This window comes from Micrasema longulum, unplaced genomic scaffold (assembly GCF_059751315.1).
Source record: "Micrasema longulum isolate JH-2025_06_02 unplaced genomic scaffold, ASM5975131v1 h1tg000919l, whole genome shotgun sequence".
In the NCBI taxonomy this organism is placed as follows: domain Eukaryota; kingdom Metazoa; phylum Arthropoda; class Insecta; order Trichoptera; family Brachycentridae; genus Micrasema; species Micrasema longulum.
In genome coordinates, this window is record NW_028278110.1 from 124,243 (window position 1) to 137,525 (window position 13,283).

Below are 13,283 nucleotides of genomic sequence, written 5' to 3' on the forward strand. Positions count from 1 at the left end.
GTAAGCAAGCGTGGTTAAGGCTCTCAGGGCTTCGATTATGAACACTCTCTTCGTCTGAACTTAACTTAACTTCTGTACTATCTGTATCTAGTATCTACCTCGGTATGTTCTACCTACTGGTCATCTCGACGTCATATGATCGAGTCCAACCAATGAATGACCCCAAATATTTAGTCCGCGTTCCTTACTTCATTAGCATTTAAAATATATAAAAAATATCTCATTTTTATTTTAAATAGGCTTCTGTGGTAAAAAGTGCCCACTTTATATACTCCAATAATCCCAATTTAAGCAAAAAATGCTCGCTTTAATATGATTTCTATATGACTTTGACAATTACCAAGAAGGTATGCTTAACTATCGTCTGTATTTATCTACTGAGCTATTACAAGGCCTGCTTATTTAACGTCTCGAGTCTCGATACGTACAATCCAAAATATAGTAAAAAAGATGGAAAAAATATAATAACTATTTTTTTTTTTTTTTAATTGGAAACTTTCTTATGCCTAGAGATTCTCTTATATGTTAATAGGGCAGAATCTAGCGACATTATTTTTTTGCATCTAGCCATTCGTTTTACAAACTGACAGTTATGTCGGAATTTAATACGACTTCAAAATTTACTTATTTCTTTCTCATATTTTTAATAGGCTTTTAAGAAAAAAAGTGCCAACCTCAGAACGATTAAAAATTTAACAAAACAAAACAAAACGTGGAACAAAATTTTTGACACTTTTGATGTGTAGATATGTGTATCGAGAGGTACTAGACCCGTCGCGATGGTACAAACCGATGTACTTACATAAAAACTTGATGGGGGGGGGGGGGGATCGATAGTGTATTTTCGTAATCGTTCGGGAGAATTTTATCTTTAACTATGACGTCATGCTAAAGCTATCCCACTTTAGTGCGTAGATATATTTAACGTGACGTACGCTTCCCCTTGTTTCATATCGATGTGCCTACCCAAAACTTGAAGGTGGGGAGTCGATAGAATATCTTCGTAATCGCTCAAGAGAATTTATCTTCAACGTCATGGTGAAGGTATGACATCCTTATCTTCCCATCATAATCGAGGCCCAGGAGGCATACACAGTATATGACCCAGCCAACAGTATATCTTCCTCTTGATGACAGTTGTCACCGGAGTTTGCTGCGTCCGTTCTCTTATTATTTTTTTCCTTACATGTATACATATTCCTTCAAACCACCACACACCCAAGATTCCTCTGAGACACCTATTCTCGTAACTCAGTATTTTGCTGTTTTGGGCCCTGGTGAGGTGCCACGATTCGCATCCATAGAGGAGAATCTCGATTGAATCGATCTTCAGACAACCTTCATACTGTTACATGTGGCGCCAGCTACTCCTAGCCGCACCCCTAATAAATGCACATTAATTTGAAGCTTTTAAAAGCTTCCATTTTTTGTAACATATGCTCCCAGGTTTTTGAAACTCGCGGCCCTTTCGATGATTTTGTTTGACAGTCAGGGGATTTTGAGCATCAAGGCACGAAGTATTACACAGTACATGGGTTTTGCAATATTGATTTATAAACCCATGCATGCGGTGTACCTATTTAGCTTATCTACAATGACCGGAAGACCCCCGACTAAACTCTAGCAAAATATTCAAATACAATTTTTAGAAAAGAAATAAAATTTCCAGCAAAAGAAAATAATAAAATGAATATTGGGAAATATTTTAACAGATATTCCTGATAACGATCTGGATATTTTCAATTCGGATGACTGGATTTCGGATAAACGGAATTCTGCTAGGCTTACTCATCAAAAAACCTTTTTTCTTTCTAAATCTGCTAAATTTTCCATTTGACTGTCCACTGTTAACAAAACAGGAACATGACCCCATAGCGTCGTCAAAGGACGGCATGGTCGCTATAATAAATAACACCATGCATGTACATTGTACATAAACGGAAATAGCTTTGAAGACTATTTGTAGGTACACAAATTAGAATGGGTAAAATATTTTTTCTACTGTGAAAATGATCAAAGAACTTTTATAAACAAATCTGAAAGACGTGTTTCAACGGGAATGATTTCGAAATCATTTTTTGTTCCAAATAAATACGCGGCTCGAACCCTCTTTTACCACAATTTGATTCCCATTTTCTATGTACGAGTATAATAACTATTATTTAAAAAAATAAAAAAACAACAAGATAAAATTAAATACCTTGGTGTATACATAGACCAAAACATAAAATGGAAAGATCATATTAGTGAACTAGTTAAACGTATAAGAAAATGTATAAACATATTTATTAGATTAAGGAATATTTAAAAAAAACAATCATTTAAAAATAGCTTATTACTCAATTGTACAATCTTTGTTACAATATGGTATTGTAGGATGGGGGGGATGCATAAGCCAATATATTAAACCCTCTTAAAATAGTACAAAGATTTATTATTAAAGTAATTTTAAAGAAACCCTCAACATTCAATACGGAAAGTCTTAAAAAAATATTTAAGGTTCATACAGTAGACACTCTTTATAAAATAAATTCCATTATACAAATTTATAAAGAAGAAAAAAATAAAGAATTTGAGATGAATAAGTCACTCAGATACCAAAATAATATTAAAATTACTAAATCAACATAGCTTTGTCTTCTAAGGTGTAAAAAATTATAATAATCTCCCCAATAAATTAAAAACTATTAAAAATACTATATCAATAAATAAATTTAAAGTAAAACTAAAGATATTTTTTGAACACGTGTAAAAACTGCATTGAATTTTAATTCGTATGAATGTGTTATTATTTATGTTTTTTTCTTTGCATATCCTTTGTTTTTTTTCTCATGTACTCATATATTTAAAATTATATAAACAACTAAAACAGTGTAAGTCACTCTCCAAGCACAAGAGTTAGTCTCTTTTTTTGAAGAGTTACAGTGATAACATCAACTAGATGTATAAAAGTAGATCTGTATAGAATTTTATAAAAAATCTACCTTTTATGAAATTTATTAATAAAAAAAAATATATAAAAATTAAATCTTTTGTGCTTAGACTACTCAAAATCCACAGATTATTATATTAATTTGACAAAATAATTTTAATTTTGTATTTTTGAAATTATTTCTCTTCTTCTCGGTGAGTTTTGCTGATTTGTCAGTTGACTTACCGTAAACCGGAAATTTATCACAACTCTCTTATCATTGGTTGATTCGGAGTGACGTCATGCAAAGTAGTTCGTTTTTAAAAAAAAACGTTTTTTTTTTCTTTGGCAAATTTGTCAGTTTTAATAATGTTATTTTTAATTTTTGCTATTTGTATGCATGTTTGAATTTTCATTATTATTCGTATTCATTTTAACTGTTTTGAAAAACAACATGTTACAAAAAAGATCTTGCCTAAAAACAGGAAGTTCCTAGCTAGTCGGGACCAGAAACTCTGTACATTGTAAAAACAGTGAAATAAATAATATCCTTTACGTTGGCGTATATTTTTTCTCGGGTATTTTTAATCGGGGGCGTTGGAAACTTTATTTTTATACATTTTCGATTTTCTAATGGTCAGTAATTGGCTTAACTAACTAGCTTTAGCAGCATTTTGTGGGTAACATCTACAAATAGATTAATGAACATTGAAAAATCTTATGTTTACACGAAGCTCGAAATTAATTAGGGACTTGTGTGCTCTGCTCTCCAAAATATTGATCCATGTTTTAGTGAATTGATAAAATGGGGGAAACGAAGGGTGAATTCACATTAAGCTTAATTAATTCAAATCAACGTAGGTACCACATATTGCAGGTAGGTACTTTTAATCGAGCCAATCTAATTATGATTCTGTAATATTTCACACGTTTTTTTTTTCCTTTATTAAAGCCTTCTACCTAAACTTAATAACATCGGCCAAAAACAAGTTACATTAATAAAAATAAGAACAACATAAACAGAAAGGAATAACAATATAGATACAAACAATAGACAACAAAATTATAAGTACAAGAATAACATCAAAATATCAATTGTAATAATAAACACATAACCAAACCAACAAAAATTTCAACATAAATTGAAATAGGCACTAACAGAAAAACCCACCAAAACCTGATAGAGCCTATTTAACAGAAAAGAGAAACTTACAGTAAAATATTATAAGGAAGATAGAACTTAATAACTAGAAAAATTACAACAAAATAATCAAAATATTAACTAACATAATCTTATATTTATGATAAATTATAACTATTAAAATATTACTATTTTAATTGTTATTATTTTTTTGAATATGCGAATACATATTTAAACGTGTTTCAATAGTTTTAATATTGAAATAAAACACTGATTTCAGTCTACTAAAACCGAAGGGCCTTATATAACTATATAAGGCCCTTCGGTTTTATTAGACTCTAGGTTTAGTATATTCTAGAACGATTGCAGAATATTTGTATTCGTTATATCTTTAATTTTCGCAAATTTGACCACATAACCGAGTATCGCATGCAACTACACTGGCTCAGTATCAGGCATAGAAGAAACATTGTCATTTTTTTTTATTTGAAAATTTATTTATTAATCCTTACGGATTATTACATTCATTTTACAAAAATAATTTACAATTTTTTTATCCATACTCTGTTGTTGATAATACTATTTTTTACTTCACTTTTTCACAATATTTTAAATAATCCCATATCGCCTGTTTATCTGAGAGAGCTCATCCAACCTCTTTCACAACACGGACTATCTCTTCGTTCTAGTAACGAGAGAACCCTTTTAATACCCTGTCATCGCTCTAATTGTTTTGCCTCACAGTAGTAGCCGCTCGACTGTGGAATAATCTACCCACTAATGTTAGAGACGCCCCTTCTTTATTTACATTTAAGTCAAGATTGAAATGTCACTATCTAAATATTTAAATTGTTCCTTTATCCTTCTTCTTTCCTTCCCATCCCCTCTCCTCTCTTCATAGTATACACTATAGTGTTTTTTTTTTTTTATATATTTTTATTTTTGTTAATCTTTGCTTTTAATTTTTGTATAATATTGTAAGATTCAATATGTCCATATATTTATAATTTTCTCAAACTGAACGGTTTGGGTAGGTAGGAAGAAATTGCTTTAAGGCAATATGCCCGCCCTTATATGTATATATATTGTATATATAAAGTGTCAAATAAATAAATAAATACTTAGGTAATAATAAATTGAACGTATTTAGTTCAGCATGTTAAATTATTATAACTATGGGAAAAATTAAGGCCAAAGCCAGCTGATTATTTAGTGGTAGGGAATTCAGGTACTTATAATTTTGTGTTTTAGAGAAAATTCTGTTAAAAAAACACACTTAAGAAAGCAATTATTTATTTATTATACGGCCTAAGCCGATTACAACAATTACATGAAGAAACATAAATACAAGAAACTGAACAAAAATAACATAAAACTAAGTAGCAAAGACAAACAAGGGAAAAACGATAATTGTATACTATATATTCATAAAAACGAAAAACATAAGAATTTGAGCTAAACCATGCCAATCCAACTTCATCCCACACTGTTTAGTCGCGAAGAGATCTACGAAAATTCGGAATATCTATCCCAAGGAATTCCAAGTCGTGTGATGAATTGACTAATCTACACATTCTGGACTGGGTTGGGGCATAAAAACAAAAGTTAAATATGTATTGTGAAATAATTTATGAATCGATAAACCTTTAGATAATTACTGTAGTAATTATATTAATAATATTACAATAAGTGAGTGTGTTCTATGATTTAAGTACATAATTTCCAGCCATATCCACAAAAAAACTGATTTCGTGCTCTATATTTTACATACATTCTCCCTCTCAACTCCCCTCTGTGCTGTCCTGCTAACGCTACGCGATCAGTTCTGTTCTACGTGTGCTCCGTCTACGTCTACTCTGGCTCCAGTTATATTATGATAAAATGTATGACTTTCTAAGAAAACATTACGAAACGTTTTATAAACACTACCATGACAATCTTAATAAGGATTTTTTAAGCTTTTTAGCTGGGGTATTCCTGGTACATTATTGAAAAAAACACTATTAATTTCACTACATATACACACAATCTAAATGCATTTAAAAATAAATTAATACAATCCGAACTTGTCGGGGGGTGTGCTTCGTACACTCCTGTTTTGTTATACCCAAATAATAACCCACCTACGTGTTAAAAATCGAAGAGTGCCTAATTCTTACGTCTGCGCCTGGTTCATTTTTTGTCACAGTAGATTGAGTAGATACATTTTTTATTTGTACCGTTAAAGCACGTAAGCTGTAGGTAGACCCTGTCCATAGGCAAAGTAGGTAGGTACTTTACTTTGTTGACGAGATTCGTGCGTGTAAGTACCGAACGACGCGACGCGAGGTCAAGGTGAATGTTCAAATAAAGAACTCCCGCTCTTTTGTTACAATTCAAATAAAATGGCGGATTTTAGATTTTGACGTTTCTTGCAGAGATAATGTAGAACTATTAGTTTCTTGTTTCTTTTCCTCGCGACTTTGGATTTAAATAGGTATTTTATTAATACACTTAATATTTTTTTGTTCGTTTTCGATGAAAATCTTCGTAAATAAGAATGATGAATGATGATTGAAGTTATTTTGATTTTTTTGTATTTTTTTTAGATTGCAGACCGATACAGTTTTGGTCTTTCAACCGCCATGGAACTAGACTACCTTCTGTTAAAGCAATGGACGAACTTCCCAAACTGGCAAAAACAAGGGATGATATCGTCGCTAACTATGAAATTAGAAGAACAGCACCAGATCAGGTAAATAAAACAAGTTTTATTATTTAGTCATAAGTTATAAAATCGCTGCATAAATATCACCACGTTATAGAACCCGTAGATTCTACTGAAGTATAATAATTAAATATACACGTTAGTAGCGCGAAAAAAATGACATTTTAATTCGTGGGTAATCGGGCTTTAATCATGATCAGACGTGATGCTACGCAGGAATATGCCTATGATGAAAAATTATACTTTCGAGAAAAACGTAAAAGACTTTTTAAACAGGTAAATCGCAATGATATTTAAAACTTAATTTTTTTAAATTTCATCTTAAGGCCATAAAGGGAAAACGTGCGTCGTATAAGTCATTATTAAAAAAAATAGATGAAATTTAGTATCAAAACTTAATACTGAAAAAAAGCATTATTTTTACTGCGTTTTAGTTGGTCTTTTGAGAAAACTGATAGCAGATACTTACTTTGAGTACCTACTATCAGATTGAATTGAAACACACACTAATATTTTATTAAAATCATTTATTGACAATTCTTGATGGACTTCCATTGGAATGATGCAATAACTTATATTTGTTGACGAATTACAACGGTCCGCCTTCTCCTGACGAGTTTTCTGTGGTTTCCTCGTCACCAGAGCAAATGCGGAGAAGCTCTTGAAACAGGTCACAGCCGAAACATCTCACCGATCCTTACATAAAATAACTAAATAAAGTTTTTCATTGATGTAAATTTAATATAAATTAAAAATAAAAAAAACAATTTTTTAAGTAAACAAATAAATAACTATCGCTTTGAAGCAAATATAAACCTTGTACATTACAAGCAAGGTAAAAGAATAATGCAACTAACATAATAAAAATTTAAAAATTTAAAAAAACTTGTATCTACATATAAGTTATTAATTTTAAAAAACTCACCCTTAGTTGGACTCTGTAAATTGTAATAAAACAATGAATGTTTTTCAAATAATAGAATCTACTCTTAAAGTACACCGCCAACACATGTTTCAATAATTTGTCTCACTCTGTTCCATTGAAATATTGCGTATTGTATCTTTTTCAACCTATTTTTAAATGTACCTACACTTAGATAATATTTAGTTTTATATAAATTATCCTTATACTGTATAATATTCACCAGTCTGAAGATGCCCATTAGAGGGTGAAAGCGCTAATTGGTCAAATAAATAAGTGGAAGTGTACCAAGTATTTTTTAATTAATAACTTATATGTAAATATAAGTTATTACATCAACGCACTAATATATTAAAAAAAACATAGTTTATTTAAAGTAATTAAAATAATTGTAAATATCAGTCAATAAACACGTATAATATTAATTAATTTATGGAAATAAATCGATTTTAAAAAAACATATGAATTCTTAAGTTCTTATTTACTTCTTGACTTTGATGTAAGAATTAACAACTTAAGGTGTATTTATTTTAAGGGTCGTCTCTGCAATCAAGATTTAGAGAATCTGAAATTATGGTTCTGGAACAGGAATTTCACCAGAAACTTCGCAAATGATCTTACTAATCAGGGCTATGACGACATCAAATTCCTGGCCAAAAGGTGGCAGACCAAGTTTCCAGACCTCTTGCCCGCTGTTTACAACCCTAGAGATTTTGTGGTGAGTATTAAATAATACAAATAAGAAAAAATGTTTTCTTACATGCGGTAAAAATTAATCATTTAATAGTACGGCGAAGTTTCTCGAAAATGTATAAAAAATAAATTAAAATTAACTTCTTTGAACGACGTCACTAATTCTCCGAAATCAGCCAATGATAGAGTGTTGTGATAGATTTCCGGTTGCTGGAAAGCCAACTCGCCAAAAAGAACTCGTGACATCGGACAAAAAGAACTCGTGACATCAGACACTCGGATTTTCTAGCGAGTCGGGACAGGTTCACAGGCATGATTCATTACCGGTTGTGTCACTATAAAATGTATATCTGTAATTAACTAATGTATGTGTAATGTTTTTAAAAAATACAAAAAAATAAATATAGTAAATTTCAAAATCACAAACCTTAAAAAAACTATAGAGCTGATAATACGATAAGTAAATGTATTTTTTTTTAATGTTTTAAATACATAATGGTGTTTGCGAGTGTCAAACTCTACTCTTCTAATAACAGGGGTGCTCTTTATTTAGGATTGCGATTTTCAAAAATGTATTGAATGTCAGTTAATATTATTTTAGTATTACCAAAAATCTAGTAAAAATAAACAAATGCGTAGAAATTATATGGAATTTAAGAAAAGAATGTGATTGAGATCCACAAAAAACGAATGCTGTTTGTAAACATTCAAATACAAACATTTTTTGTATGCGAAAAAATAACATCTTCCCATTTTTTGAGCATATAAATTCTTGCCGAATATAACCCTGGTAGGTTGATGAATAAAACATTTATGCTCCTAACTTTATTTTTACAGATTAGATTGAGGATTTTTTAATCTACAAACATGCACAGCGCAAAACGCATTATTATGTGAAAAAAACACGCGTAAATCGCTTAAGCTGTTTAGGAGTTTAGTGACATCACACTTACAGAAGAATTATATACCAATATAAATATTATATACTTGTATATCATGTTTCTTGAATAAATAAAGCAAATTAGCAAATAATAATACGAATGCATCTTTGCCCAGAATTCTAAATAATTATAACACGTTTTTTGCTGAAATAGATATATATTTCCTCACTTTAAACAAATTTAAAGAAAATGCTAGAACCCTAACTAAAACAAATAATTATAATTTAATCTAACTGTACCTACTTAATATTTTATTTTTTTGTACACTTTTATAGTGTAATTATTTTCTCTTGTTTGAAATAAGAATGAAAGGAGGACTGATAGCTCCGTATGGATCCGCCGGCGAAAGGATTTTTAAGTCTGAGTAAACAAAAAAAATAAAATATTTTTATTATTTCATTATTATTGTAATATTTTATTTATTTTTTACGTGTGGAATAATGCGGAGTGGCTATTTCAATGTACGCTTTTTTTTCTTCTTTTTTTGACATTGTATTTAGTAATGTATAGAAAACTACAATTGGCCTATAATTTTGGTTTATTTGTAAATATTAATTTTTTTGTTGTAATGGCTGTTGTTTTATTTTAATAAATAAATAAATGGCGTCAAGGAGACAAACTCAAGACAATTTAGTATTTTCTAATGAGGAACTTCATCCCTACGGGAAATCGGATGCAATATTTTTTTTCTTGCACGCGGTAAAAATTGGAGCAATTAATTGCACAGCAAAGTTTCTTGAAAGTGTACAAAAAAATATTTTAAAATATTTTGATAAAAACGAACTACTTTGAACGACGTCACTAATTTATGTGAATCGACCAATAATTTCCGGTTTGCTTGCCGTCAATGGACCAATGGGCAGAACTGATCGAGAATAAGCGGAAGAGAATCTCCGACGTCACACGTGGAGTGATTTCAGAATTAAAAAATCTTTGAAAATCATAGCGCTGATAATACGATATATTAAAATTAAAAAATTGTTTTGGCTCAGTTTAATAGTCATTTTTTTTTTAAAACCACAGAACTTCCTTATCGCAAAATGTCAAAGTCGGCCTTCTTTAATAGTCGAGTGATAAATAGATTTTCCTATTGATGTCAATTTGCTGTCACAATAACTTTGAAAAGAATGATTCATAAACATATTACTAATCTTTATCACCAGAAGTTTAATGTTCCTAATACAATGAACTTATATTTACCACACACAGATAAGACATTTGTTACTACAAAGTTATAATTAATGTTTTGCATCTGCAATTTTATGTTTACATAAAGATATTTCTATTATCTGCACCAACTGACTCAGAACTTAGAACCAAGATTGATTGAAAACAAAATGATTCATATTGTTTTGACCACAAATACAAAATTCTTTTCAATAAATAACTACAAAATGACTAAGTTTATGAGTAATAAAGAGAAATATAATACAAACTAAACATTTCTATCAATATAACTAAATAATTAAAATTTAAAAATTATTTTCATGGGAAAATAGTGTAACTACACAAAATATTATGAACATTATTCATTATACCCTTTCCGCATCTAATATTTTTTGTTAAATGAAGGTAATATGAGACTAGTCTTACGCTTTCTATGCCAGTCCTGAGACTATGAAATATTCAAGTGTAAACCACTTTTACAAATAAATATTCCATGTGAAACATGTCAGGAATTGAGCCCGGTGCCTCTCGCATGGTAGGCAAACGAGCTGAATTCACCACAAAGTGGGCAATAAAATAAAGTAACTTAATATAAACTAAAAAAAATGCATCATCGTGCATATCAGTTTAAAACCACATTCAAAACAAACATGGAATCGAACCTAGGACCTTAAACATGGTAGGCTGATGCACTAACCACTGCACTACGAAGCGGCCGAAAATATTTGCCCAGAATTCTGGTTCTATTTCACACACAAAACTGTATACCCACTCTGATACATATATAATGAGGAATTTCAGTAGTTTTTTTTTTAATAGTCTACTAAACTGAGCCAAATATATATTTTTTAAATTTATGTATAAAAATATGTCAATCGAAGCTAAACTGGCAGTGCACAACGGATTTTTAGTCCCAACACTATGTATGGAAGTGAAACATGGAACTTCCAGAGGAAGGATGAAAGCCGAGTGAACGCAGTTGAAATGCGATATCTTCGATGAATGTGTGGGAAATCAATCAGGGTTACGAATGATGAAATCAGGCGAGAGTGTAAATCTGAGTCAAGTATAATCGATAAGATTAAGAAAGGTCTCTGAGATGGTTTGGTCATGTGGATCGAATGGACGACAAAGAATGGTAAAACAAGTAAATACGGCGAAAATGAACGGTAACGTGATACGAGGACGACCAAAGAAGACGTGGCATGATCAGATAAGCCAAAATCTTAAGTCTGGTCATGTCAAAAGCAAACCGAACCGAAGGGCATGTATGACAAAATATATGAATGTGGAAGAAGCCAGGAATATATGCCAGGATAGACGTGTGTGGCGGTCCATTCTCTCTGCCTACCCCTACGGAGAAATGGCGTGGTGGTAGTAGTATGGATCAAATTATCAGCGCTACGATATTTTCAAGTATTGTATTTTTGAAATTACTCCGCGTGTGACGTCTCAAGTTCTCTTCCGCTTCTTCTCAGTCAGTTCTGCCGATTGGTCCGTTGGCAATAGTGCGCATTTGTAAGTAACAATTTTTTAAAAATGAAATTGAAATAAATATAAGACAATTAGTTATTATATTCTTTCTTACAAAAGCAATGATGATAATAAGTTTTATTCCACTCCATTCCATGAACTTCCCAGATAATTCCGGAATTTTGCGAAATCGTTTTTCCCATTTTTACTGACCAAAATTATGTTTTTATAAAAAAAATATAAATTTGGTCAGTAAAAATGATAGTCGCAAAACCGTATATGGACAAAATCTCAAACTGTTTGTTACGCATGATATGTTCCCAACTAAATAATTTTGATGAATATTGATGTTTGAATGGTACATAATAGTATCTATTTAAGGGTTAAATCACAAGTTTCCTCTTCTTGGTGCTTTCAGTTCAGATATACGGAGAAAAGAAGGACCAAGGACAGTTATCGGGCGTACATTGATGGATTGTTTGGTCGGGAAGCAGCCAACGCTATACACCCTCCACAAGTCATTCCCAACGATACTCTCCTTCAAGTGAGTATCTCATATTATTATATATATAATTTCAAAATAACTATAATTTGTATCAGTAAAAAGATAAATAGTGCAAAGCCAATTTAACTGTGTAAAAAAAATATATGCATATTATTGTAAATCATCATTATCATCAAAATTATACTTACTGAAACAAAAAAATGTTCAGGTTTCCCTAGCCTGGATTTCAAGCCATCATGGTATTCCAGGAAATGAAAAAGCCGATTATTTAGCTAAGGGAGCTGTATTAAATGGAAGTACAAATTACTCTAACTACCCAGCCGAGGATCTTATGGCAATCCCAAATATTGATATGTCTTCTAGCTGGTCCCACAAATGGAACTCCTCCAAAATTTCAAAAGTAAAACATTACACTCTCATTCAACCTAATATCCCATCACGTCTTTGGTTTAAGAAAATTTTGCTGAACAAAAAAGATACATCCACCATTTGTCGAATGAGGATAGGGCATTGCTGTACGAGGGATTCACCTTGCGAAAATTGGTGTCTTTGACTCCCCCATTTGCTATTTTCGTTTTGAAGAAGAAGATCTTGACCACTTATTCTTTGTTTGCCCAATAAATGACCAAATGCCAACCTTTTTCAAGACTTTGGCCCTGCTAATTTCTCTTCCTACAAATATCCAACTCATCTTAGCGAGCAGGAATCCATTTATATACAACCTTTTGCTTAAATTATTTTTAAATAATGGAATCGATTTGTAAAGCTCGACTGGGGCCCGTTGTTGGATTGGTGACAGTAGCATGAGTATAGGTGGAGGATT

The 13,283-nt window shown here is 31.2% G+C and overlaps 1 protein-coding gene across 1 annotated transcript in view; it reads left to right on the top strand.

The window, feature by feature from the left end:
• The window catches only part of Mipp1 (Multiple inositol polyphosphate phosphatase 1), a 49,652-nt gene that overhangs the window by 31,037 nt on the left and 5,332 nt on the right, over positions 1–13,283 (top strand). Inside the window, exons 3-5 of the mRNA XM_088231791.1 lie at positions 6,641–6,786; positions 8,217–8,399; positions 12,374–12,499. Of these exons, the coding sequence (XP_088087917.1) occupies positions 6,641–6,786; positions 8,217–8,399; positions 12,374–12,499 (455 nt within the window). The remainder of the gene's footprint in view (positions 1–6,640; positions 6,787–8,216; positions 8,400–12,373; positions 12,500–13,283) is intronic.